The sequence below is a fragment of the Phyllostomus discolor genome, chromosome 11, assembly GCF_004126475.2.
Source record: "Phyllostomus discolor isolate MPI-MPIP mPhyDis1 chromosome 11, mPhyDis1.pri.v3, whole genome shotgun sequence".
In the NCBI taxonomy this organism is placed as follows: domain Eukaryota; kingdom Metazoa; phylum Chordata; class Mammalia; order Chiroptera; family Phyllostomidae; genus Phyllostomus; species Phyllostomus discolor.
In genome coordinates this window covers 66,772,427-66,800,264 of record NC_040913.2, presented here as the reverse complement: position 1 = coordinate 66,800,264, position 27,838 = coordinate 66,772,427, and the positions used below count along the sequence as shown (strand labels likewise).

At 55.6% G+C, this 27,838-nt stretch overlaps 1 protein-coding gene across 27 annotated transcripts in view; it reads right to left on the bottom strand.

Moving 5' to 3' along the window:
• The window catches only part of MCF2L (MCF.2 cell line derived transforming sequence like), a 169,606-nt gene that overhangs the window by 27,706 nt on the left and 114,062 nt on the right, over positions 1–27,838 (bottom strand). For 25 of the 27 annotated variants that reach the window (XM_036011475.1, XM_036011478.1, XM_036011479.1 and 22 more), the window contains 6 exons: positions 27,531–27,645; positions 11,623–11,713; positions 4,355–4,474; positions 2,331–2,447; positions 1,642–1,791; positions 543–667 (listed from right to left, as the gene is read on the bottom strand). In XM_036011475.1, the coding sequence (XP_035867368.1) occupies positions 543–667; positions 1,642–1,791; positions 2,331–2,447; positions 4,355–4,474; positions 11,623–11,713; positions 27,531–27,645 (718 nt within the window). Of the gene's footprint in view, positions 1–542; positions 668–1,641; positions 1,792–2,330; positions 2,448–4,354; positions 4,475–11,622; positions 11,714–12,118; positions 12,712–27,530; positions 27,646–27,838 lie in introns of those variants that run through there. The other 2 variants (XM_036011485.1, XM_036011486.1) reach the window with 2 other exon arrangements.

The following is a 27,838-nucleotide window of genomic DNA, read 5'->3' as shown; positions in this document are numbered from 1 at the left end:
GTGTCAGCTAACAGTTAGCCGTGTGGACACCTTACCTTGTGTCCCGTCATTTAGCTAGAAACCAAGGGAGGGAAGCACGCACCATCCCCTTTCCAGGGAAAGAAAAGACATGCCTCCAAAACCTGGGGCTGGAGCAGGGAAGGGCCTCAGGTAGCTCCCTCCCTTACCTGCAAACAGGCGGAGACCAGGTGTGAAATGGGACAGGAGAGCTCCGAGTGCAGAGCTGCAAGCCTGCCAGCTCCTGTCACCCCTGTTCTCCCTTTAACGGCCCTTCGTGCTTACGAAAAAGAGAGATTACTCTGAGGCATGTCCCCAGAGAAGCTGCCTTCTCTGGCATGTGGAAGGACAACATTTCAGCGGTAAGGACTCCGAGGTCCTCTTGTTTCCCTCTGAGGTGAGGAAACAAGGCTAAGAGAGGCGACAAGGCACGTGGGGGTGGGGCCTCCCGCTCCTGTCCGCCTGTCCCTCTGCCCTCAGCCTATCGCCTCTCATTTCCACAGAGGCCAGTCACCCGAGAGGCCCCCGCAGCCCGAGGTGCTCACCTCTGCACGGTGGTCTGATTGTCCAGCTGGTCCTGGTTCAGGCTCTGCTCCGGGCTCTTGGCCAGGGGCTCCCTGATGCTCTCCAGGATGCTCTGCCCCTCGTCCAGCGCCAGCCTCATGTCTTCCTGCGGGAAGAGCAGGGCGCCTTGCACTCCAAGCCCACCCACTCCCCAGGACTCCACCCGGGTTGGAGGTAATGGTGGGCTTTGTGGGGCATCGCCCCTGCGAGGGGAGTGGGAGGGTCACAACAAGTGAGGCGGGCACAGCACCAGCCACAGTGGAGTCCTCCTACCCCTGTGCTGACCGCCCGCTCACTGGGAAAAGCAGGCAGGTGTCGGGGAGACTCCTCCCTCTGCGACCAGGGCAGAGCTAGGGTTACGGGTCACGCAGGGGCAGCAGGGTAAGGTAGGAGAGTAACAGGACACCAGACCTCCAGGTGCCTGCTTCTGCAACCATCCTCGCTGCCAGGAGTGAAAGGGAGCAAGGGGTTCTCTGGGTGTGGGTGGGGGCGGCCCCCCAGGGACCACCTGCGGGTCACCATCACCGCTGACTCTCATCAGCCTGCGATGTGCAGGTGGGGCAGGGGATGCGACAGGCTCGGGGAGCACGTCTCCCTTGGAACACGGTTATCTGGGGGGTGACGGTGAATACATGGGCACAGAGACTACTCCATGAATGTCAGCCTCTCCAAGACAGCCCACCACCTCTCCGCCCACCTTCCTTGGGACCTCGGAGGTAGAATTCCTGTCTTGGCTTACTGCCAAGCAGCAGAAACACCCAGAGGAAGGACGCTGCTGTAAGACAGCTTGGGAGCTGGTTCGGGGAGAGGCCGCCTCTGACAACCTGCTTCACCAGATTCCCCGAGCCGCTCAAGCCAACCACAGGAAGCGTCTGTGTTAACGGCACTTGTTTATGCTGCTTTTTAAAAAAGGCGCATGTTCCAGTTCTCATCACAGAGGTGACCCAGAGCATTAGCATCAAAAGGCGTTTTTGAAACCCCTTCGATTCTGTCTTACCTGATGCTGACATCAGCTCTTTCTGCTCCACCACCTCCCACGCAGACACAAGGCACCCCCCGCCCCCCAGAGGCCGCTCGTACCTTCGCTTTGACTTTCTTCTCCGTGTGCGCGCAGAGCACTGAGCTCGTAGACTGGACGTCATTGGGCAGTTCCGTTTCGGCCAGCTCGGTCCCGAAGGACTGCAGCATCTGGGCTGTCTGCTTCACCATGAGGGCAAAACCTTCGATGGCCTTGGGAAGAGGGAAAACACCGTCACAACGTGTGCGCACACCGCACCTCCCGCTGCCTGGAAAGCATTGGCGGCAAGGATCAGACGGGCGTCCTCAGAGGGGACAGAGCCACAGAAGCCTGGTCTGCGGGACGTAAATACCTTCCCACTGGTTGCCTAGCCTCACGACTTCCTCAGACACATACCGGACACTCTTCACACACGCTTTCATCACCTAGGGCCATTCTAAGCTCGAGGGCTCTCCCGTTGTCGAGAGAGGCGTGAGTGCTGCAAACTACAACAGCATGGGGCTTTTCTTTCTTTCTTTTCTGTCTCTTGGCCCAGAGCAAGCCACTCCCGAACTTATTACTCATGTTGTTTCTTTGGATGACTAAGGTCCACTGAGACCATCGTTGTTCGGGAGAAAACTTGGGTTAACGTGAACACGTCTTTGGAAAAGGCAGCATCAAAACGCAAAAGCAATTCTAGGGCATTAACTAGGGGTTACTGAGAACCACAGCCCGAAGCCTGCACCCACCGGAGAGTGCCGGAAACACTCACCGTGCGGTGACACAACCACCTGGTGTGGCAGTAATCCAGGGTCCCGCCCAGGTCCTCGGTCAGCTGGGACTTGTCGATGTAGCCGTGTAATTCTGGTACTGAGCTCAGCATTATGACCTAGAGGAGAAAGAAACTGCCCCTGTAAGCAGAATGCCCAGCACGCAGATCAGGAAATGTTCTCCTGCTGGCAGCTAAGCGCGGCAGGGCGGGCAGAAATCACGGGCTTGGCACCTGGGTTTGAGCCCCGCTCTGCCGCTAACTGGCTGGTTGACGTTGGGCAAGCCACTCATTCTCTCTGTGTCAGCTTCCTCATCCGTGGAATGGGCTTGTGATGGCTGAGCTTGTCAGGTGACAGCCACCCAAGTATGCGACGCCCTTGGCATAGCCGGGCTTGCCATGGGCAGCAGGCATCAGATAAGGGTTTAGATGCTCCTGTGGCCAGGTGAGCTCAGCATGGCAACCGGACAGAGCTCGGACTGGAGAGAAGGCAATTTTGTCTTTACTCTCGCTGAACGCCTGTGAGGTCATCGCAGGTATGAGTCAGGGTCAGCACAGCGCCCTTGACCTGCACGTGGTTGCAGTGGCCAAGCGAGCTCTTCCACACAGGACAAGGTTTTATGTTTTTGTATTTTTCTTGCCCTTTCCGAGGTTAATCTGTCCATGAGTTTCAGATAAAAATAGCCTTTCTCTGTAAGCTGTCTCACAGATACTACACAACAGGTCTTGAGAGGTTCAGCCTGACTGTTACGTGAAACCACCTCATGTATTATTAAATACTGTATTAGTTTAAGGCAGGGGTCCTCCCCCAGGGCAGTTCGGTCCCTCAGAGGACATGTGACAACATCTGGGGGCAGTTTTGATTGCCGCAGCATTGAGGGTGGGGTGGGGCTAGGGTTTGGCGGGTGGGGGTGGGGTGCTGCTACCCTGGCGCACGGGACAGCCCCGCCAGAGAACAGTCTTGCCCAAACTGTCACCCGGGCCGATGCCGAGGTCTCCTGATCAAAGCACGATCTTCATTTAAAGAAAGGGCTAACATGTCATTTTAAGGCAGAAAACTGTTCTTAGCCGACATGACCCCATTTTCTCCCTGTTCTTCTCACGAAACCATCTCTATGCAGCCAGATAACCCTGATTTGCAGCAGCAGGACCGAAGACTAGCCCGCTGGGCAATCTCGGAGTGTCAGCCACCTTCTTTCGTGGCTACTGCGTCTCGCCTAACAACTGTCTGTGCTGCACACACATTTGACCACGACAGGAAGGGCACGGGGACCCACCCTCCTTCTTGACACTTCCTACTGAGCGCTGAGTTCAGCGCACAGCGCTGAAACACAGACCTGAGCACTTTTAACAACAGCATCCCGATGATGCCTTCTGTGAGACTGAAGAAAGACCGCAAACGGGTCAATGAACTGCAGGTTCAGAAGATGACATTTGTGAACACCGATTCTGACGGCTCACTGATTCGGCTGCTACCTGGCAGTGCCTCCTTCCCCGAAGCTGCCCTGCGTGAGCTGGAGCAAGGAGACGAGGCAGTGATCTCTCTGCGGGGCCCGGGCCGGCTACCCGCACCGGGCACCTGGGCTTCCCTCTCCAGGCCTTGGGGGTGCTCACACCGACTTCCCTGGCCCGTCTCATCTTCAGGCACTGGCAGAGCCTGGCCCGTCCTCACTAGGAGGCAGGCGATGGCACTCGGCACATTGGGCTCTCTTGTTCTTCAGCCTGACTTGCTGTGAGAATGTTCTAGACTTGTGGCTCTCACGAAATGCCTGTACTTTTAAGCGGTCCATTTGAGGCCTGCTTTGCACAGTCAACCAGGGGTGGGGCGTGGCAGGTGGGAAAGAAGGATCATACAGCTCCTGGCTGCATGAGATGAAGTACAATACAATCTCCAGCTGAGTCATTTCGGGCTTTATTTTTGCTCACAGCATTGAGGTTAGCACCATGAGGGTTTCGATGATCACAGATGGGCCAAGAATGCAATTACGTTTAGTTCTGCCTGTGCAACTAAAGCAGGGTATACTTACCGGCACCTTCATCTTAAAGTCATCTCTATTGAATTTGAAGGCCAGGTCAGAGAGAGTCCTTTGCAGGAATCCTGTTGGGCGCAGAACAAGGACGAGCTGCAGGTTTGCTGGGAAGGAGGCCTGCAAGAGAACGGAGGGGCTGTGGCATCATCCATGAACAGCTGGAGCAGAGCTCAGGGTTCCCATGCACCTGCAGCTGACCGTGCAGGCTGGGCGGGACAGACCCAGCCCAGGGGTTCAGGTATTTTCAAGACATCAATGTCAGGCTAAGATACAGAGGTACTAACTCTGTCAGAGACACCGCTGTTTCTAAAAAGAAAAGGGAAAAAGTCACACTGCTTGGTGCAGCTACGTTATACTACTTATAAAGGAAAAGGTCTAAAGTTTATTACACTTGGTACAGACTGAATTGCATCCTCTGAAGTTCAGATGTTGAAGTGCAAACCCCTGGCGCCTCAGAATGTGACCTGACTTGGAGAGAGGGACTTCAGAGGCCCACGGGCTAAAGTAAGGTGTGGGGGTGGTCCTCTAACCCAGTGACCGGTGCCCTTATAAAAAGGGACATTTGGACACAAACACGCACAGGGAGAGGGCCACGTGAAGACGAAGGCACAGATGGGTGATACGTCCACAAGCCAAAGGTCACCACAGATGTCCAGCTACACCAGAATCGGGTGAGAGTCTGGAATATGCTCCCCCTCACAGCCACAAAGGGGATCAGCCCTGCGGACGCCTTGATCTTGGACTTCCCACCTCCAGGCTTCCAGACTGTGAGGTCAGGAACTTCTTTTGTTTAAACCATCTGGTCTGAGAGCTTGTTATAACAGCCCACGAAACTAATACACTTGTCAAGTAGAAAAGCCATACAGATGCATATCTGTATTACCTAGAAGAAAGATAAAAATAGGATGTACACACATGCCCTTAGATACGATTATGTGAATATGTTCAGTTATCAGCTCTGCTTACATGGGATGGGGGACCTTGGGCAATAACTCAGCCTCCGATGCCTCAGTTCCTCCACCTTCGAACTGGAGATGACAAAGTGCCTTCCTTGCTGCACTTGTGAGGGTTAAATGACCTAAGGCGCAGGCAGAATTCAGCACAGCACTCACGCAAAGCACTAAAAAATGTGGCGATGACAGATCTATCGTAAAAGGCCGTTCTGGACGCCAGATTACTTCCAGATGCTGCAGTCCGGGGAGACCCCATCACTAAAGCAGGAGATCTTGAGGCAAGCGAGTTTGATTTCTGGATGGCCAGGCGGGAATGCACCTAACGCATGATACACGGGAAAGAATGGCACAGCCCTAAGGCCTGAAACAGACAGGCAGCAAGAAATGGAAGAGGGGAACAGCCTGCCCCGTGTCTCGGCTAAAAGGTCATTCCCGAGCCCCACTGTAACGTCCCCGCTGATGTCGGCAGGCCTGTTCGAGGGGAGCCCTGAAAGGCATGGAGCAGGGTAGCCCCCTGTCGGAGACTGGCGGGCAGCCCGTCTACATGCAGAGCCCACTACATCTGGGGGTATTCCTGGGCTGCGTGGTGATGTCCACCCTGTGTCTGCAATCTAGCCACTCCTTGAGCTTCCACTTGAAGGTCCTCGGTACCTGCTGGGCACCTCCGTCATCTTCCAGGAGACTTGAAAGCAGCTCTAAGACTTCAGTGACCCGCTGCCTCTGAGTCAGGTGTAAGGCACTATGCTTCCTGCCTGCAGCCCCCTAGGCAACACCCCCGACAGGTCCCCCAACATGCTGCACCACTGGCATAGTCCTGGAAGATAAGGACCACGTGTCCTTGGTCGCCAGCACCTTAGCAGGTGCTTGCTAAGTGTTTGCAGCTGTGTGGACAGGGAGGTGAGCTGTCATGAGGTGCCATCTGCCCAGGTGTGGTCTGCAGGGTCACCCATGTTCACCAGCTGGACCCCAAGCTGGGCCTGGGTGGGGTTATTTTCAGGAGAATAGGGGGTCACTCAGCCCTGCATCCTGTGTCTCACCATCACACTCGATGCTAGGACACAACACTGTGGGGGATGCACAGGGAAATGGGGGGGACCTGGCAGCTCAGTACCAGCTCGGAAGGGAACTGCAAAACCAGCGTGCCTGCAGTGACCTCTCCATTGTGCCAGCTCCTGCTGACCTGGGCCGACCGATGCTCACGAAGTTCCGCTCCTTCGTGGGGCTTGGGGTGGGGGGATCCCAGAACCAGGCAGAGTCAGAAGCCCGGCTAACATCAGCAGGAGGACTGTGCAAACCTGTCACCCTCATTTGTGAAATTGGCCACCACTATTTAAGGAAAATGTCCTTATGAAAGCCTCTCTCTACGGGTCACAGTGAGTCATGCTTTTCTAAATTTCAACATCGTTTTCATCGCCCTAACTTACACCTCACAGCAGATGTGCTGCTCTGCATGAACGAGTCTGAACTGATAAGATAAAGCTGCGCCCTCTTGCTTCTGTGACTTCACTTGGACTAACAATGTGGGCGGCAGGAGGACTCGAGGGCAGGGGCGCCCCTCCCTCCCTCCCCAGAGGAGGCGCTGTGCTGGCTGAGCCTGTGGCTGGAGGAGACAGACCATCAGACCAGTTGTCGTCCACTCTCCTCTTCTTCTCTGCCTCAGTGCCTCCGCGTCTTCACGTTAGTGACTCGTTACAGTCAAGGGAGTGACTGCAAGGTCCTAGCCGAGTGAGAAGCCTTAATGACGTGCACAAACACATTATGAATATAAACAACAGTAAATTAAATTTCCTCTGGGTTGGGGCCAACCGTATGTACTAAAAGCTGAACAAAATAACAAAATAAAAACTTTATTTTAAAAGTAAAGGTAACTAAGTGGAGGATTTGGGATGAAGGCTATAAAGGAACATCTTTTTGTAATCTAGTAATCAAGCAATCATCAAATGATTGTAACAGGTTTCCGTGTAACATAAAACCAGTGTGGTTTGTGTTCAGGACCTGGTCCTGGCTGGCCTGGGGGCGTGTGTGATGTGATGACTATGTACATGTGATCTGGGGACAGGAAAACAGGGGCTGACGGGCTTCCAAGGTAACATTCTTGGAGCCTCACAGGGTGAGGGGCCAGCGCAGCTAAAGACAACAGAGAACATCAGAAGCCCTGCGGAAGCTGGGGCTCGGGGGATGCTGTCTGAAGCCCGCCCCGAGGTCCAGTCCCTGCCTTCACTCTGCTCAAAGCCACGTTCATCTAGCCTGACCGCTGACATCTGTCTCACAGGAGACAGACAACAACAGGAAGTGTGTGTGATAAGTGTAAATGTGAACGTTTGGGTCTCGCTGGGAAGGGACACAAAACCCTAAGTCTGGACCAGAGAAGCTGAGTTGGAGCAGAGGCCTCCGACCCCAGGGCTGTGTTCCCTGATCTGGACGCGAGCAGCAAGGACGGGGTGTCTGAGACCAGCCCTGGGGAGCACTGCTGAGACCACCACAGATGTCAGTAAGGAGGAGGCACTGCCTGGAAAATAAGGGTGAAGGGCTGGAGCTTTGAAGGACGGGCCGTCATGACCTGAGTACTCTCCAGGTTAGGAGCCCTGTGCCACCCGCCCTCCCTCCCGGACACCGTGTGGACCAGTGGCGCCACGGCTCACGCCCTCACCTCCACCAGGCACTCACCCCCCTGTGCTTAGGCCTCTGGTAACTGGCACCCGGTAGGAACTTAGTGGCACTGTTTAATGTAACATAATGTTGCCATGTACAGTGTATTCCCTGAATGACCAAAGGACCCTGGGTCCCTCGGACACATCGTTTTGTGTCCTTCCTATGCCCACAGGCAGCGCGGGCTCCAGAGTCCCCCCCGTGCAGACGGAAACGGCCTCACCACGGTTTTCTTCCACGGCGTGCGCCAGGGGACAGACTGAGCTCGCATTAGGCTGCCTCTGAACAGAAACAGGTGCCCCCTGTGAGAAAATCCCAAAGGCCAACCCGCACACATGCTCCCACATGTGCTGAAAGTTCGAAATGGGAGCCCAGAAGGGGCACGTAGGCGTTTTGTAAAAGACGCTCCCACCCCAGGACGGACCCAACAGTCAGACAAAGTGCCCTGATTGAAGCCCCCGCTCTGAGCCTTGCTTCTGCCCGTGTCCACCCGCTGAGATCAGGGTCTGCGGCAGGTGAGGACGCCCCTCACTCCCCCCGCCCGCCCCCTCTCAGCAGATAAAGGCTCTTCTTGATGGAGGCACAAGCCTGACTTTTAAGAACAATGGACTTCGGCTCCTCCAACGTCTTGTGTTTCTATTCCAAGCCAAGCCAAAGGCATCCAAAAGAGAAAAAAAGACGCCCCAGACTAAGGAGAGCTCAGCTCACGAGACAGCACACACAGTGGCTAAAAATAGCCCCGGTCCATGGCGCCGCCATGTGAGTGCTGGGCTCGTTGTTGCCTAGAGCCCCTGCAAGCTGCCGGTCTGGGCTCCCGGCCCCAGGTCACAGCAGAGGCACACTAGCTCTGCCCTGCCCAGCTCCCTGCGTGGGGACCGCCGTGCAGGCTGTCTTCCACCTCCTGGTCCCCCCGCAGAGCCATGCTGGCTGTCAGACCCACGCCCGGGCTCGGAGATGGACTCACGCCTGAGGAAGGCACGGGCCTGGCTCGACGTGTCCTGACTGCCCCTGCGGCCTGTACGCTGCCTCAGGAGCCCCGTATATCTGTCCGATATCTCTGGGCCTGACCCCCATCACAGTGCCCTGGGGACTGCCTGCCCCCACCTGGCGCACCCCGCATGCCCCACACGCCCCCAGCACCTCGCACAGGTCCAGGCACAGCAGGGTCTTTGTAAATGTGTTGGGTACATGAATACCCAACATTTTTGCTGGGTGATATCAGTAATTTTTGGCAATAATATCAGTAATGTCTTATAACAAAAAGCACTGGAGTTCAAAGAGAATTTTTGATAATTCTGCTGGAAAAATGCTAACTTCTGGGATTTCTAAACAAGTATTGGGGGACTCTGAGACTCACAGGAAAAAGAATGGGAAAAAAACCTATATTTTTACTGTATAAGAATCAGTGCAAACCTAAAAACTCAAACACCAACTTTTTAGCTAAGGTTTTCACAAAACAAAGTTCTCGAGCTGAGCCAGCTTGCTTCAGAAGGTAACCTGACTATGAACTTGATGACGAATGAAACTCCAGTTATACTCGGCATCTGGAGAGCTGGACTCGGGCGGACAGCCTGGGCTGGCAACCTTGGGCCATACTGGTGAACTGTAGGGTGACTCAAGGATCACTTCCACTCAGAACAAAACAAAACAATTTACCTGTTTCTTAAAAAGCAACCCTACATTTGGGAAAGTTCGTCTCTAACCAGGAGCAACCGATGGGCCTGGGAGATATTCATGGCGAACCTGCCTCACACGGGGCCTTGGCTGGGCGCCCAGCCGCACAACGATGCACAGGACTTGACCTTGACTTTAAGGATGCCCTGACATGCAAACGAGGGAGGACTGTGTACCTCCATAAAGTAGAGGGAAAGCAGGAGACTCCCAGAGAAGTGCTTCTCTGCTGGGGTTGGGCGAGGGGGTGTGGGAGGGTGGGCACCCCCTGGGCCTGGGGCGGGGGCATTCCGGGGAGAGCCATGGGGCAGCACTCTCCAGCGGAGAGGAGAGGCCCGGACCCCACAGGGCACGCCCGTGACCACATGGGTGTGTCAGGAGTACCCTGTGAGCGTCTGAGGATGACAAAACAAAGGAAATTGGATTATAAAACAGCAATTTTCAACTGGTGTGCCCCAAGAATTTTTAAAACATGCAGTACCTGGCTATTTGGTCAGGGGCCCTGGCCTCTTTTCCCTTAGATTGTCAAACCAAAAAATGACAACAGCCAACACAACAATAGCTGTCGGCGTGCGTGAATCAAAATTATACCTGTTTATTTTGTCAGGTTGGCAAAACATACATCTTTCGGTGTGCTGTAGCACTTTTGTAATCAGTGTGTGTGTCATGAGATTGAAAAAGGTTGAAAATTGCTGATGTAACACACTGGCTTCTTTTGAAACACTCCGAAGTGTTCTGATTTGCTTCAGACAAATGATGCCATAGGAAGCATGTGCCAGGTGGGAACAGGGACCTGGAGACACACCTGGGCGGTGTAGGGAGAAGCTTTATTAGAATGACAAAGGTGGGACCCAGTAGCTCAAGAACAGGTTTGTACGAAACAAAAAAACAGCGGTTGTAAGAGCTAGAGGGGACGCTGAACCTTTAATTGTCATTAAGATGAATCTCAGCCCAGCAGCCTCCCAGAGGCCAAGAACCAAAGGTGGTTGAACCACAAGACCCAGAACAAGAGGTTAGGAGAATTTCACTCTCTTGGGGGTTTGGTTTTTGAAAGATGCTTGGGAGCAGCGGAGCCCTGGCAGCTGAAGGAGGACCCGGCCGCAGTCGCTGTGGGTCACCCAGCCTGCCAGGAATCAAAGTGTCTGCGTCCAGTGGCTGCCGGGAAGGAAGCGAGTGAGGGTGAAGCTCAGCATGGGGGGACAGCCCCGTGTTGGAGATGGTGAGGGGGGTGGACACTACTGACCAAAATAAGGTTCAGGAGCTCTCTGCTGCCTTACCTCCTCCCCCTACATCAGCACTGCAGGCTGCAAACAGCCCCAGGGACCAACACAGACCGGCCGCTCAGCGGCCCTGGAGGGCAGCCTGCAAACTGACTCTACGAATGTGAAGATCAGTGAGGCCTTGGCGACGAGGGTTGCTAACTTCCCTGGCAGGAATGGGTCACCAAGGAAGACGGAGGCATCAGACCTAGCTGTAGAACTAAAGAATAAACAATCCCTTTTGAAAAGGAGAGGGCCACTTAGAAAAAGCTATAGTGTCAAATGTGTAGCCTGAGGATTCTCTGTAACTCACTTGACACCCTGCTGGCTATTTGGGACCGGGTGCTCTATTTCAGAATGAACACACTGTAAAATCCTGAGCCTCTCATATACTCCATGGTCAGAAATAAATGAGCCAGTGGAATCGGTTTCAAATTAAAACAAGCCCCTGAAGAGTTAACCCAGCTGAGAGCAGACATGCACGCACGCCTGCCCTAGCACCTGGAGAGGCCGAGGAGGCAGGGCGCCCAGGTGCCCCCGGGCCTGGCCTCGGGCCACCCTGGGCTGGCGCGCTGAGCTGGCTGCACACCCCAGCTCTACACGGCATGGTGACAGCCCGAATCCAAACTGCCACCCAGGTGGATGGGTCGCTAGCGGAGAAACACTGCTGTCACCCGGCCCGGGAGAAGCGTGGGTGGTGGGGATGTGACAGAGTTGGGGCACTGACACTTACGGCTATCCGCAGGACCGATGCCTTCACGGAGGTCCATTTGTCCTGCCTTCGGTCTATGACCAGGATGAACCCGATGCCAGCATCTTGTAAGCTGAAACGAAGGGGAGAGATACCAGCAATTAATGTGCGCCGCAGGAAGACAGGCTTGCACGTCATCTCTAAGAAAATCTTATGATAAAATGCTTCCTCCAGTAATCCTTATGCCACTCCCGCACCGCAAGGCAAAACGCGTGCCAAGTAGGCGTCTGGGCAGACTGCGGCATGTCCATGAACCTCGTCCGGGCGATTTCCAGAACTCGCTCTCATCGAAAGATGGACCACTGTTTTCTGTGTTTTGCTGACTTCCCAGCCTCACAGCAACCATCTCACAAGGCAGAGATCCAGGCAGAACCCATCCTTCCTGGAGCTCAGTCAAGTTCGTTCCACAGTCAGAGCCGAGTCATGTTCGTCCCCAGGCTGACTAGCCGGCTCAATCCTCCAAGACAAGGTTTGAGACCCACATGTTACATTAGTCCTAGCATCTGAGGTCCCCCTGCTCGTCCACGTTAGAAAACTGCTCTTGACGGCGTTGCTGCAACTTTGGGAGAAAATCCCTGAGGCAGCTAAAGGCTCACAAGCATCTGGTGGAAAGCAGAGAGGAGATATGGCTCTTTGCAACGGCATCTGTGACAAAGATAACATGGAGTCGCTGTGTAATGACAACCTCGGTCCTGACTTAGCCCGAGGCGGGAGCCTGAGTCACTGTGGAGAAACGAGGAGGTCCTCCTCCACCGGCTAATTTTACATCCAAGCCAATTGTGTAATGCCAGCAGCTGCCGCTGCCAGCCAATCCACGCAGGCGTGAGAGGGGCAGCCTGAGGCAATGACGGGAATCGCTAATTTCTGAGTCTCTGAACCTACGGGAGCCATTTCTGGGTTTAAACAAGAGTCAGATTGACATGGACAAACATAAATGAAGCCATCTGTGAAAGCCTGCGGTCACCGTTGTGTACTACAGCCAGAGCTGCCACACCCCAAGTCCTCCCCGACTCTCAGATTCAATGACAGGGACAGTGATAACACACAGTGCACACCTGTGTATGCACACCTGCGTGGCTGTGTGTGCACCTGTGTGGGTATGGGCTGTTGATGGTGTGTCCTCATCCACACCTGACGATGAAGACTGTGTGTGTAGGAAGGAGTCTGGTTCAACGACAGCAAAGGCCTTCTGGGTAAATGCACAGATCAATGTCAACTTTCACTCAGAACAGCCTGCCCGCTGTTGGTAGCACAGCCCACAGGTACGCACGTACGGCGGGAAGGCGATGCCGCTGTTTCCCAGCAGCCCAGCATGCTCCAGCAAGACCTGTCCCTTGAGCCAGCTTACTTCTCATGGAAGTAAGGTCTGTTTCTGTTTTGTGTATCACTCGAGTTTCAGGGCCAGACACCTAGGCTCACAGCGGCCTTGCCGCCCACTGCACCCCAGCAGCAAGTGCTCTACTCAGGGGACCGGCCAACTTGCCGGGTTCAGGTCTTCAGGCCCAGCTAGCCAGGTAGGAAGTTGAGACAGAAAAGAAACCCTAGTCCCCAGGTCTGGACACTCCTTCTGGGAGGAGGGGTTTTTTGTTTTTTGGGGTTGCTACTGGCCAGCCACCATACTAAAAGGTTGGTTGACAGTCTTCCCTTAATCTTCAGAACCACCCTATGAGGTAGCTGAGAGATGGGGCACGCAGACACAGAGGGGTGAGGTTGTCTACCCACAGTGACAGCCGGTGAGCACAGGCGGCAGGAGTCCCACGACCTGGCTCCCAGCCAGAGCTCTCAGGTGTCTTCCCACTGCCTCCCAGGCCACACCCACCCCAGGGATAAAAGAGCCTCCTCCTGCCCCTCCCACCTCTGGGCTTGTCTTAATGCTGGGCCAGGCAGGGGCCTCCTCCTCAGGGGTCCTCCCACCTCTGCTGGGTGTCCGGGGGACATGCTGAGGGGGTTTGACTCCAGAAGCAGACAGCAAAGATGCCCACACACGAGAACCCAGCTCAGGGTCCAGTAGAACTCTTCCATGCCCTGCTCATCTGGTCTCTCACCATATTTTGGGAACAGTGACTCAGAGGCACATAAATTTGACAAACATGTAGCATCTTACATAAGGATGTAGAGACCCTTCAAGGCTCCCATGCGCCCACGTGACCACAGCCCCAGAGCAAGGCCATGCCATTCGCCCCCTCCCCCAGGAGCTGAGGCTCAGCAGCCCATTGGTCCCATCAGTCCACCCCCCACCTGGCTAAGGAAGGTCTGGGTCTGCCCACGTGAATGAAGGCCCTGGAGCTCAGGAAGCCCTACTACTCTGCCTCTCCACTCCCGAATCCTGACCTCATACGCCCAGGGGGCAGGGCGGCTCATGCTTGCCAGAAGCTGCCCCCCCACCCTGTAAAGTCCCTTGCATGCCAGGCCTTGGGCTGACTGCACCGGAGGTGGTGGCAGTGGAGTAAACAGGGAACGGACAGTTCAGAAGCTGGCAGCCACACAAAATGTCCCAGCACCCTGGGCACACACGGCCTGCAACACACAGATGTTGGCCTCCTACCTCGAAACACTTGGATCAGAGGGCTGCCCTGGCCAGCTGCCCAGCAGCTGAGTGAGGCTGATGAGCTCACTTTGAACCTAAATAATCGAAAGAGGCAAGGAGCTCTCACAAACTATTTCTGGGGCTCACCCACTCGCTAGTGCCGTCTCTAACACCCATGGGGCTCCCTGGCTTTGGGTGCCCGTGGGCCTGCTAGCTTCACCTGGGTGGCCCTCAGAGCTCTGGGGCACACAAGCCCATCAGCTGTGGGTTTGACCTCCTAATGCTGGGCAGGAGCAGTGAGCAGCCTCAGGGCCGTCCAGACACAAGCGCTGGGCGGTACCCCACCAGTGAGTGCGCTCTGCCGTCACCTGGCATCGTGTGTGTCTAGTTCTTGGCTGGGCTGCATCTTGCTCCCCAGCCCGGGTGGGCCTGGCTCCCTCCTGCTCCACTGGTTCAGACCCAATTTATCACAGCAGGGATGGGCGGAGACACAAAGAGAAGCAGGATGACAGAAGAGGAAAGGCATTCACAGAGAGAATGGCCCTGGTGGGGGGGGCGGAGGGATGGGGGGGCGTGATGAAGCAGGCTGCTGTTCTGCCTGCAACGTGTACCCAGGCTCCTGAAGAGTTAGTTACAATGCTGACTCAGGCTCAGGAGGCCAAAGTGGGGCCCACCTTAGTGCATTTCTAATGAGCTCCCCACGATGCTGATGCTGCTGGTCCCAAGACCCCACCCCGAGTGGCGAGTCCCATAGACAAGCCCTGAGGACTGCCTGTGTGGGGCAGAGAGGCTGGATCTGTCTGAGTGCCCAAGTTTCTGCCTGGAGGAAGAGCTCAAGGGGAGGTGGGGACACCTGGGGTGGCTGCTAGACTGTAGGACGCGGCAGAGTCAGGAAAGGAGGAGGAGAAGGAGGGAAGTGGTGGAGTGACAAGGAGCTGTTCAGGTGGAGTGAAGCAGGGCGAGGATGCAGCAGGGACTGCAATGCGGAGGTTTAGGGGCAGGGCATCTGTGCGGTGCTGGAGGGCAGAGAGTGAGCGGAGGTGAGCAGTCAGGTCGTCGGTGGGGGAGGGGAGGTGCTGACATTGGTGAGGCTAGATGGTGTTTTTGGGAAAGAGGCCATTGGGAAGGAATCCTGAGGGACTGGGAGGTCACCGCCCCTCTCCAGGACAACAGGGACAATGTCCAGCATCACACACCTTCCTGCTGGGCCTCAGCCCCCACACCTGTTCTCTTCTCCTCAAAAGGCAAGGCATTCAGGAGACGACACAAGGAAGGCAGTTACCTGGGAGCAGCTTGAACTCCAAGCCTGGCCATATGCACAGTTTAAAACATACTGTGTCCTAGTTACAGAAATAAGCAAGCACCAGCGAAGTGCAGAAACAGGTAAAAGCAGGAGATGGAACTAGTACGTCAGAATTTTTAAATGCGCTCTGACCAATGGCGCCCTCTTGTGGTTGGAAATGAGTGCTGCACATGGCCAAGCAAACACTGGATGCCTCAGGCGGGAATGTGGGGAGCAGGCCAACTTTAACCAGCCGTAATGTGGTTACAGGGAATTCTGGACACCACCTTCTCTGGCCCCTGGGCACTGCTACAGTGTCCTGGCCATCTACTGGGATGCCTATGTGGGAGTCCTGCCCGGCCCAGAGCTGTCTGAGGGGCTCAGAGCCTGAGGAACTAAGTCTTCATGTGATCATCTAGTGCTCAAGTGTGCTTTTCTGGTCTTCTAAAAACCTGGACGGCAGAATGCTCTTAAGACAGCCCAGCTTTGGGACAAATCCCTTAATGCTGGGGCCTTTATCCTCTTGTCAGCACGTCAGCACGTGGCTGATTCCTGCTGGGTCTGGACTTTTAAGCATGGGAGGGACCACTGCTCAGGGAGGTGTAATAGGCTGAGCGCATCACAACAGATTCACTGGAGTCCACGGCTTTCTGTGCCCTCTGTGAGCGCCCCACCCCGGGCTCTCCTCCCCATCCCACTGCTGCTGCTGCTGCTGCTGCAGCTGGAGGTCGGGGACTGAGCGGCTGGCCCAGTTTTAAATTACCGTAGCTGATGCAAAGGCTCGGCGGGCTTGGAAGCCACTGCACTCCTCCTGGGTGGCGGCGGAGGCTTTGCAGGAAAAAGGCTGTTAAACCCCCGTTACAGAAATCATGGGCTCAACACTCTTTCTTTAGAATCAGGAATTAGTGATTCTAATCCCACGGCCTGAGAGACCTTTCATATGATTCCCCACCCTCACCAGAGAGACCAGGACGGGGCTGGGTTCTGTAGCTGGTTTGGGGTACATCAGACAGGACCCCCGTTATGCTGAGCTGCCTCTGTCCTTCCCTGGTGGCAGGGAGAGCATTTGATGCCACCAGATCCCTGGCCGCCGAGAGGTCGGTTATACTGCTACAGACACCCCGGCCTTCCCAGGAGCCATCGCTGCTCCGAAGCATGCCTGGGAGCTGTGTCTGCTGACCCTGACCTCAAACCCCTGAGGTCACACCCTGTCTGTCTCCACCGTGCCAGGCTCCAGTGAAGGAATACACAGGGCACCGAGAGGCAGCACCAACCCTCCGCTTCAGCGTGGTTCAGAGCAACAGCACCTCTGGCTTTGTCTCTGCCCTATCCTGGAAAGGAGCAAGTCTGCAGGGCACTGCTCCCTCCCCAGGTTCCTCCAGCGCCTCGACAGTGGTGTCCCTGTGCCCTGGGTCCAGTGCTGAGAAGCCTGGAGTCTGTGCCTCCTCTGCTGATGTCAGCCGGTCCCTTGCCTGGGTTTGTTCCTCCGATCCCACAGCCTGTCCTCAAGCAGCATGCAAAGCCCTCCTGCCGGCCTGCCGGCTGCTGGCTTTCCAGGCAGCAGCAAAACGACCCTCTTAATCATGGTTATAACTGTCTTTTATAGAAGCTACACTTGTTACTGCCACTGAGAGACTCAGTGCACAGATGGACAGCAGCCAGGCCTGTCTATAACATTATAACTCTGACCCACACCCTGCAGCAACCAGTGCAGGAAAGCAGCCGCTGTCTCAGCACCCGGCCCAGCAGCCAACCTGCCTCCAGGAGTCACCCCTATAGAAAGTTGACCACTGTCTGCAGCAACAATCCCAGAAGCCAAACAACTACCCCACACCAACTGGCCCCTGAGGGTCTGGACATTTCAATGACTGCAGGTTCCCCAGTATTTGTCTCTACTCCGACTCAGGACCAGCCAGAGGAAGCCAAACTTGCTCCCCTAACTGCTGCTGCACCCGAGTGTCTGCTGTGGGTGCGGCTGCTGCTCGCTAGGGGAAAACCCCAACACAGCTAAGTCAGGTCCGTCGGCCTGGAACGATATTTTCTGGGGTGTAAACATCAACAGGTCATAGCAAGCCAGGCAGACTGCAACATGGGCTGATTCTGTGGAACGGGAGAAGGTGCCAGGTATAAAGAGGAGCAGAGCCAGACTGGGGGTGTTTCTGAGCACGCCCGCGGCTCCAGCTGGGCCTCGCTCCTCCCTGCACCCAGGGCGCACAGCTCAAAGCTGGAGGACAGTGAAGCAGCCCCTTCCCAGTGTGGACGGCCCCTGGCGACACTGAATGCCCCGGAGCGTGTTCTCAGAATCGCCTCTAACAAGGCCCGTTCAGCCTGGAGCTAGGGCCAGCGGAAACAAGGCCAGCGATGGGGCGGCACCGGGCCAGGGCGTGCTCTTGCAGGAGGCAGTCATAGGCTGGCATCTGTCCCAGACCTTCCCTGGCAGGTGGTGGCACAGGCGTCAGGTGGAGCTTGTTTGTCCACGGTCGGGCCCCAGGGTCCCATGGGAAAGAAGGTCCAACTCCCCTGAGGGGCTGGGCAGGATGCCAGGGCCCTGGCTAAGCAGGGGGGTCCCGAGGGCTGGGCCAGCCCAGAGGGGCAGGGGGTGGGCAGGCTGGGCAGGTGGCTGGATGGGGGTGGAGGCGGGAGGCACAGCTTGCGGGGGGTGGGGGCACACTACAGTGGGGACAGATGCACACAGCCAGACTTGCAGAGCACACGGGTCCTGGCAGTCGGCAGGGCCCCGCTCCCCTTCCCAGCCTCTGACTCTATCTCTCTGCTTCTCCCTCTCTTTCATCCCATATTTTGATACTGGGTCTACAAAAGTGAGCAAATCTTAAGAAGGCTTTATTTTCTTGTTTTCCTTTTGTAAGTGAAAGGCCATGACCACCTTTCTCTCTGCCCATGTGATTGACCTGCCCAAGTTCAAACCCTGTGACCTTGAATGTGTTCCCTGAGCACTCAATAGCAAACCTTTCTTTGCTGGCTGTTTCTTCTCTTTTCTTATGATTCCAAAGCTTAACCTGTTACAATATCATTTGTGCACTGTGTTTATATTGATATACGGGCAGCTTTTCTGCCCAGAAAATAAAATAGCAAGAAAAACATCAAACGCTTTTTTAAAAAAACTCTCCCAGGCATGGTAATGTGTCTGTTCTCAAAGCCACACGCAACCCTGGTCAGAGCTGGCAAAACCAGACGCAAACAGTGCACGAGCCACAGGCGGGCAGGTGCCGGCCCGGAGCCCTTGCCCCAGAGCAGCCACACTGCCCCCTTCGTCACAACCCAGAAGGAACAGCCCACTTCACAGAAAGCAAAGGAACAACAGTTACTTCTCTAAAGAGCAACAAAACTTGCATTTTTAGGTTCTTTATATGAAAGTGGTTTTTTCATATCAATAAATATAGTTTGGGGGACAAAAATTAACACAGAAAACCCGAACTCGGATTCCCCAGGGGAATCACCATGAACGAACGCGTTTGGAATCTGCCTGAACCACGAGTGTGCGGCGGAAGTGAAAACACCCGTCCGTCCGCAGGTCATGAGGAGGCCGCCGGCAGCCCTGTTCCTGGCCCCTACCAGCCCGCAGCACACGGGAGGAAACTGGAGTATCCTATCTGCTTCTCAAAGAATGGTTTCTAGTCCAGCTCGAAAGCAGAGCCGCGGACAGATGACTGGAGACACAGCACGGGGTCTGTCCACACAACGGGGCGTTGTCTGCCTCGGAAAGGAAGGACGCTCCGATGCCCGCTGCAGCACGGACGGGCCTGGAGGGCACCACGCTCAGTGAAACGACAGACACGGAAAGACACACGTGGTGTGGTCCCACCTCTGAGGTCCCTGGGGCCCTCAGGTTTATGCAAACAGGAAGTAGGGGGGTGGGTGCAGGGGCTGGGGCTGGGGACTGGGTGGGGGTATGAAGGGGACCTCACGGGCTGGGAGGATGAGAACGCTCGGAGGGCCTGCTGCACAGCAGTGTGGGCGTACTCAACACGCCTCAGCCGTGTGCTTGCAGACGGTCAAGGTGGTACATTGTACATATAAATATCTTACCACATTTTAAAAAATGCTACAGAAAACACAAAACTAACACCCACATAAATTCTTTAAGTGCATTAAAAAAATTAAAAGGTGCACCCGTTGGCTGCTTCTTTGTGATGGTGGAGTGACTTGCTCCCTGGGGGGTGTAAAGGGCCTCCCGCCTTAGTAAGTCAGACCCAGGCTGACGACCTTCTGGAATCTGCCCGTTACCTGCCTCAGGTTAGCGCTTGCAGCCCCAACCGTCCGCCTTCCCTGCTCCTGGGCTCCGGCACGGATCCTGGGCCGGGCACCCCTCCTGTGTCCTGACTCTGCTGCTCGCCTGGAAGCTCAGAGCTTATCTGGTTTCTCCGGGATCGGCTTCAGTGCTCCTCTCCACCTGGGGCTGAAACTCGAGCTGCACAGGCTCTGGGCGACCCGTGTCTCCCCCTCTGCGCCACCCAGACCCCATGGGGCGGATGAGCTGGCAGGCAGCCTGGGCGGCAGGGGGAGGGCTTCCCACACGCCAGGCCCACACTCCTCGAGCTTCCTTCACTACACACCTAGACATGGTTAAGATGGTAAGTTATGTGCTATGAATATTTTTCCCTCACAGCACATGCCATTATCTCCCAGTAAGGCAAGGGCCGTGGTCCCTCCTCCTGGGCAGGGAACCGAGGTAGTGCGCTCTTGGCCCCTTCTCCATAAAGGAAGGGCCTGGCCGCTGTGGGACTCCCAATCTCCCCATCACAGCCCATGCGCTGCAACAGATGGGAACGCTCCCCCTCTGAGCTGCTCGGTATGGCCGCCACTGGCCACGTGTGAATTGAAATATGGCCGGCCTGAGCCAGGGACTGAACTTTTACATGAATTTAGTTTTAATTTTTACATTTAAACAGCTACGCACAACCAGTGGCTGTCCTACTGGATGGCAGTGACAGAGAAAGGCCACTACAGCACAAAGGAAGACGTCTCAAGGAGACGGGCAGCCTCTGGCTCCCCCAGGAGAACAGGAGACGTAGAGGCCGGACCCGGTGGTATGCAGGAGGTCACGTGCCCACAGAGCTTCAGACCTCAGGGAACCACAGGCTGAGCAAAGTCATGCGTGGCCAACGGGGAGATGGGCCCTTTACTTGCTAAAGACACGGCTGGAGGGGGAAGGGCCAAAGGGCCAGAGAGTCTGAGGACGACCACTGTGGGATCATTTTCAAGGCGCCCGATCTCATTCACAGAATGCCAAGGCCAGCGAGGCCGGGCTCGAGGCGGTTCCTCACGGCAGGACTCAGGAAGAAAATCCCTGCTGATGGGCAGGCTCGGTGAGCTCGGCCCACCTCCAGCAGCGGGTGCGAGGCAGCCGCTGAAAGAGCAAAGGTGAGTGCAGGGGCACGTCCAGGACCCCTGCTGACTGAGAGGAGGGTTGTGGCGGCACACGCCCGCGCCGGCCCATTTGGGAAGCGTGTGCACGGGACAGGACAAACTCTTATCTCTGGGGGCAAGAAGCAGGGGGTGAGGTGAAGGTCTCACTTTTTCACATACACATTTTGAATTGTTCAGGGTACATTGTCATGCACGTTTTTCTATCTTTATATTTAAAAACCAACAGAAAATTCCACTGGAAATCACAGTGGCAGCAAGAAGTAAGGGGCTCCCGAGGGCTGGAGTCCCACCGGTCTGAAGCTCTGATGGCCTGACGGGCACGCACCTCTGGGAAGGAGCAGCTCAGCAGCCGGCGTAGTGGAGGGGGCGGGGGGGGTCAGCTTTCAGCTTGGCTCCGGGGCCAGTCTCAGAATTCACACGGTGGGGTGTGCGGAACTCTTGCCCGGGAGTCCGAGACCACATTTGCACTCCTGTTTCCTCCCATATGCATCTGTCTCACTCTTTCCTACAGTCCATACAAACCGCACATGGGTGTGTGTCCGTGCCTGTGTGCCTGTGTGTGGTGTGCAAACACGCCTACGTGTGGCTATACCCGTGTGTGCATGCCTCGTGGCAGCGTGAACGTGGCCCATCACTGATAGCTGGCTGGGAGATGGGATCTCTATCTGCCAAGCAGCTGGGTGATTTGAACCAGGTCCATGGAAAGTCAATGTCATTGTCAGCTTCAATTAACTTTAAGAGCCCTTGAGCTGTGTTTTAACTGGGCTGAGGAGAGACTGCAGCAGCGGAGGCGGTGATCCTCTTGATATCATCCTCCGAAGCCTCAGGGGAGGCAGTGACCAGACTGGCCGGGGCCCACCCCAGGGCCTCCTGTGGGGTCGCCGAGGGGGAACGCAAGCCCAGGACTGCTCTGTTTTTCAAAGGAAAGCCAGAAATCTACTCCCTCAGTGTTGGCCGCCCGATGCTTGTGTGAGCACACACGGATGTGTGCATCTCTCTCTGCGTGTGCATGTGTGTGCACTGTGTGTGCATGTGTACACGGTGCCTGTGTGAGCAAACCTGGAATGACCCCACTCACGGGGGGGCACAGGACCAGACCGGGTTTGGAACGTGACGTTTACCACACACAGTGCAGGGTCAAAAGAAATAAGGAGGCGGCTGGGGTGCGGGGGCTTGGGGGTGGAGGAGATCCAGGCTCTAGAACTCGAGGAGCGGAGGGCCTGAGGGGCAGGCCCCGGAGCCTCGGCGTTCATGCCGCTGCCGCCCCCCGCCCCCACGGGCTCTGTAACCCCCATCACAATCTGTCAGTGCTGGGCGGTGCTCGGAAAACACGTGCTCAGTGTAAAAGCAATCAAATGTTGCCACCCTTTCTGCTCTGTTGTTGGTCATTTCGCTCAGTGTGAACATGCTGTTAGTTCTCTCACCTTAAAGGGAAATCCCACTTGCCTCCTCATTAGCTAGCTCACCCATTTCCCTGCTCCCCTGGTGAGCAAAATCCTGGAAGGAGGTGCCTGTACCCCCTTTCTCAGCTCCCTTGCCTCCCATTTCTGTTGAATTTACTCTAATAAACACTTTACCCCAAATCCTTCACCCAAACTGTCCCTGGACACCCCTCAGTGTACCCAAAGACCTTCATGCTGCGAGACTCCCACTGAACACCTCATTCTCACCTTGTCTTGCCCTTCGGTAAAGTGGCCCTAGAATGCGCTGTCACAGCCAGGGCACTCGGAGGAAGGGGCCCTAAGCAGCTGCACATATAGCACGATACTGAGCTAGCACCCTTCCCGCCTGTGTCGGGCCCCACACAGCCCTCCCTGCCTGAGGCCCCAGTCGGGGCTGACCCCCTCCCCCCTTCCCCCTCCCTCCCATTGCATTTCTTCCTCCCCTATGACCTCCCTCAGCCGAAGCACCTGGGGGCTCCCCCTCTGCTCACCATCCCAGCCCTGGGGCCCAAATGCTCACAATCCCCGGATCCACACACCAGCCGGGACCTTGCCGCAGAGTTCCAGACTCACCGCACAGTTCCCAGAGGCACCAGCCCTCGACCTGAGAGGCCCCTGGGTGTGCAAGTGACATCTCAAACCTGACAGTACCCTTTTACATGCTTCTCTGTTTTGGGGTGACTGCTGCCCCCAAACCATCAGGCCATCTCTAATTCCTCTGCCCCCTCCTGGGGACCTTTGGGCGGACTGTCCCTCATGAGTCCTCTAAGTCACTTTTCTTGGGGGCTCCCCTTGCACTGTCCCTCCTGGCACCCTTCGCCTCCTTCGCCTCGCATCCTTCCGTTTTTGTGCTCTGATTCCTGGGCACGTTTTAGGTAATTTACCGAGAATGGAAGCAGCAGGATCTTTGTCTGTTTTGTTCCCTGTTGGGCCCCTGTTGCCCAGCACATGACAGACCAAAATGGGGTGAACCAACCAGAGGACCCTCCTGTGCCTTTCTCGGTCACAGGACTGTCTGCAGGGAGGCCACAGGCCCACTCTCCAGGGTTGGACATGTGGTTCCCTGTCACTTGTCCTCTCGAGTCCCTGGGATCGCCCCCACCCAGGCCTGGCAGATGAGGGCAAATGGACTCCACTAGGGTCTGCAAGGGTTGTAGGCACCTGAGCATGAAACCCAGCCCTCTGACCAAGGCAAGAGCTCACAGGGACGCCCCCCACGGTGTGGCCACCCTGTTGGTGGGCTGCCAGCTGATACACCATCAGAGGTGCCCAACCTTTTGGCATCTCTGGGCCACACTGGAAGAAGAAGAGTTGACTTGGGCCATACATTAAATACACTGTGACACGTAATCACAAAAAAATCTCATAATATTCTAAGTAAATTCACGATTTTGTGCTGGGCCACATTCATAGCCATCCTGAGCCAAATGTAGCCCTCGGGCTGCAGGTTGGACACCCCTAGCCCATAAATCATAAAGTTCTCCCATGTTCTCTTTACTGAGTCTTTTTTAATTGTCGCCCGAGGACACGCATATTGATTTGAGACAGAAGGGAAGGGGGAGAGACATTGATGTGAGAGAAACGTTGACGGGCAGCCTCTGGCTTGTGCACCAACTGGAACCAAACCTTCTGCCCAGGCACATGCCCTGACCGGGAATCGACCCGCTACTTTGGGTTTACGGGACGGTGCCCAACCAGCTAAGTCACACCAGCCTGGGGAGTCATTCTTCCAGGGGACAACGATCGCCTCGTATTCACATGTGTCTGCTACAGCTGGATGCAGCCTGCTAGTTTCAGGGGAATATTCCACAGTGATCAATAACTACTAACCAAATGTAATGGCTAAAATTGGGGCTCCTGTCATTTGCATTAATAACAGAAGAAGAGCTACAAATAGCACATAATGTATTTTTTAAAAGGTAAAATTGACACTTGGTTAACAACTGCAAGATTTAGTTTCTCTTAAAGCAGCCTTCATGAGAGATTTGTCCATCTAATTTGCACTGACATTTAAAAGCACACACCTGGCTCTGAATTTCACTCGAAGAGGCTGTTCTGGCTCAGCAGCACTTTGGAATAAATCCGGTGCCAATGACTTGCCTTGGTGAGGAGCTGTTCCTTCTTTCTAGAAGGAGCGCCTGCCCAGCTCCCTGACTCTAGTTGGTTTAGGACGGACACTTGAGGGGACCGGCTGCAATGCTGGCTGTGTCCATCAGGTGGCGGCATGCCCTTCCTCTGGTAAATGGGAGATGATGGGGGTGGGGGACCACTTTCCCCAAACTCCCACAGGAGAACCTAGGGATTGCCCCCCACCTGGGAGCAGCACCCTGGGCCACTACACATACTTGTGGACACGTCTCTCAGCTGTCGCTATCTTCCCCCAGTCCCAAGCCGGTCCCTCATCCTGAAGACACAGCTGCAGGGGACCCCTGCTTTGCCTGTAGACACGGGGTGTTTCTCCCCTTCATTTTCAATGTACTAAATTCTCTAGGAGCGCAACTGCTGTGGGAACTGGTGGAAGACTGCACTCTCGTTGTCTTTAGCCCTGAACCAAGAACTATTCCCTCTTCCAGCGATGATGTCCTGCATCGCGCCCGCCTTCAGGTGCTGTGATTGACGCAGTGCCCTGGAGGCTGGTGGACCCGGAGTTGTGCCCACCAGGGTGGGTACCTGCCTGACTTTCATGACCCCAGAACAGCCTGCTACACACGTAACACCTTGCTTCTCTCTGCCGGCCCCTCCTCTGCGAGTGAGGGCACTGCAGCTGTCTCTGGAACTGATGGAGGTGTTGGGTTTTACTACTGAGGAGTTTTATTTCTGGGTGGAAAGGCCCCATTGGGTCTGGCTGGTTCCGATCCACCACTCTGGCATTCTGGCTTCTCATCCTCAACAGTGGAGACACGTGAATAAAACAAACACAAAGCCCCACACGCACTATCTTCCCTGGAAACAGCCCGTGGGTCGAGGCGTCACATACTCGAACTGGCCTCTGGGCTGCTTTCACAGCGCTGTGCACTATGAAGTCAACGTGATGCACAATAATCCCTCAGCTTTCAAAGGGAAACTTGTGCTTCTCGCCCTCTGATCTTATGGATGTACTGTGCATGCATTCCTGCAGATCAGGGTTTTGAAAAGCCTCCCTTCTACTGAGGAATAAAAACCCCTAAAAATAAAAGAAGAGAGAAACAAAAGCCACTTATTCTAACTAAAGGGGAGATAAGCAGGCCGGAGCAGGAAATCACAGGGACGTCCCGTGTCACAGTCAGCAGCCTGGCCTATGTGAAGTGACTTTATTCACCTGCAGACGAAGTTTATTTGTGCAGCAAATATTTACCTAGGAGCCATGAGCCCACCCACAGGACCCACATTCTAGGGCGGACAGAGACGAAGGCCCAGCTGCAGAGGAATTACTACCATTTCCGAGAAGCCCTGTGAACCAGTAAGCCTGATAGGTGAGGGGTCTGGGCATGAAGGGGTGGTGGGCATGATGGAGGGCTTCCCTGAAGAGGTGGCTTAGAGTACGAGAAGAAGCATCTCCAGAGACCCAGCAGAGGGACAGCAGGTGCAAAGGCCCTAAGGCCAAAAGGGCTGAGGACCAGTAAGTGTAGTGACCCCCAGAGGACAAATGGCACCAGCCTGGAAGGTCCCAAGACTGGAAATCCAGCTGCCCCCTTCCCAGTATCCTGCCTGCCTGTGGCCTGGGGAGAAGGAGGCTCACCTCTATGCTAGGCTCAGAATGTTGGGCGTTGACATTTCCAGACATGAAATAATTCTTAGACCTTTTAACATCTAAGAGTGACCAGGAAACCTGAGTTTCCATCCACAGGCAAGCAAGGATTTACTCCACGGAACCCATCTTAGGTGGGCAGTGGGGGACCAGATAGAGCACCCCTGGGACCCCACTCCTGCTTGTTCAGCCAGGTGCTGAGTGGTTGCTATGGCAATGCTGCCCTCTCCAGGCACCAAGTCCAGGGCTAGCCACTGCCTCGGCCAGGGTTCGGGGACCATGCCTGACCACAGAGATGGCTTGTGGGGAGTTCCCATCTCCAGGACTTTTAGGTCCCTAAATGAGGGCAGGAGGAGTACAACCAGAGAGAAAACGAGCTGGCGAGCGAGGAGGCCCTGGAAGGTCCGAGAGCCGGTCTGTCAGCGAAGACCGTGTCGCACATGCGCGTGCTGAGCTCCCTCAGCTTTCACAGCCCCCGAGTTCCTCAGGTTCTACCCAGTCTCAGTTCAGCAAAGGTGAACAACTCCTTAGGGTTTTCTAAAGTGGAAATGAGTGGAAAGAGGTTCGATAAAAGGGAGGAGGTGCCCCAGCTTGTAGCTCAATGGTGTAAGACCAAGAATAGCTTTGGCATCTGAGAAGTGGCTGTATACACTTAGCATTCAGTGTTCATCAAGTCTTGCTGAGCTCCCGCCACTGCCCGGGCTTTAGAGAGAGGCCTGGGGCTGAGGGGCCACAGGGCCGGGGGGAGGGAGGGATGAGGGCTCTGGCCCCTCCCTGGGAGATGGTCCCTGCAGGGGAGGCTCCAGAAGCTGGCGCAGAAGCCCACCCTCCAGGAGACCAGCCAGATGCCAGCCACAGCTGTCCCCATTTTCTTTTTAAATTGTTTCAGCTTGTCCTTCCCTAAAACCACTGCCGAGTTCACGTTTCATGCTCAGCATGCTGTTCCTTTCTGCTTGCTGGTTTGTCCCAGGATGTCCCCAGCGCCATTCAAGCATTCCGCCACAGGGCACACGGGGCTCCAGAGCAGGGGTCCCCAACCGCTGGGCTGCAGACCAGCGCCTGTCCTGGCCTGCTAGGAGCCAGGCCTCGAGGGACGCTCGCCTGAGTCTTGCCCCCTGTCCAGAATGGGAGATGGCCTCCTCACCACTTCTGAGGACAAAGCCTCCACCCTGGAGGGTCTCACAGCCGTCTCCACAGGGCGGTCTCCCGCCCAGGGAAAGACAGACCCTTTCCCAGCATTGTCTTGCTCGTCTAATGGAAGGCTGGACACTGACCCTGAGGGAGGAAATGCGCCCGGGCTCCATCGGACACCAGGAGGAGCAGGCTGGAGCCGGGCACCTCCCACAGGTGAGGGGAAGGGTGCCAGCCCTGGAGCTGGAACAGTCAAGCAAAGGGATTCTGACCCAGCACCTTCCACTGCTCCTCTGCATAAGGTCGGGCCGGCTTCCGAAATCCCCTCGGCCACAGCCTCCTTATCCCGCAAAGACCCCTTGCAGAGCCGCAGCGGGGCTCAGTGACACGCACCTGGGGATGCTGGTGAGATAGGTCATGACATTCTGGAACTCCTTGTCCGGCACGTCGCTGAAGGCCGGGTAGTCCGGGAAGGTGATGACCGGGCTGCCGTCCTGCCCCCGCCCGCCTGAGGAGAGAGCAAAGGCGGCACTTAACCCGGGCATCTGTGCCTCGGCATCAGCGGAACAAGCCTGATTTTTCACAAGCACTGACTACTTCACTTGAAACCGACAGTGCGCCCTTCAATGTATTTTTTATCATGAAACACATGCATGCATGTTGAAGGAAATATTGAGAATGCACAAGCTGGCAAGACGAGT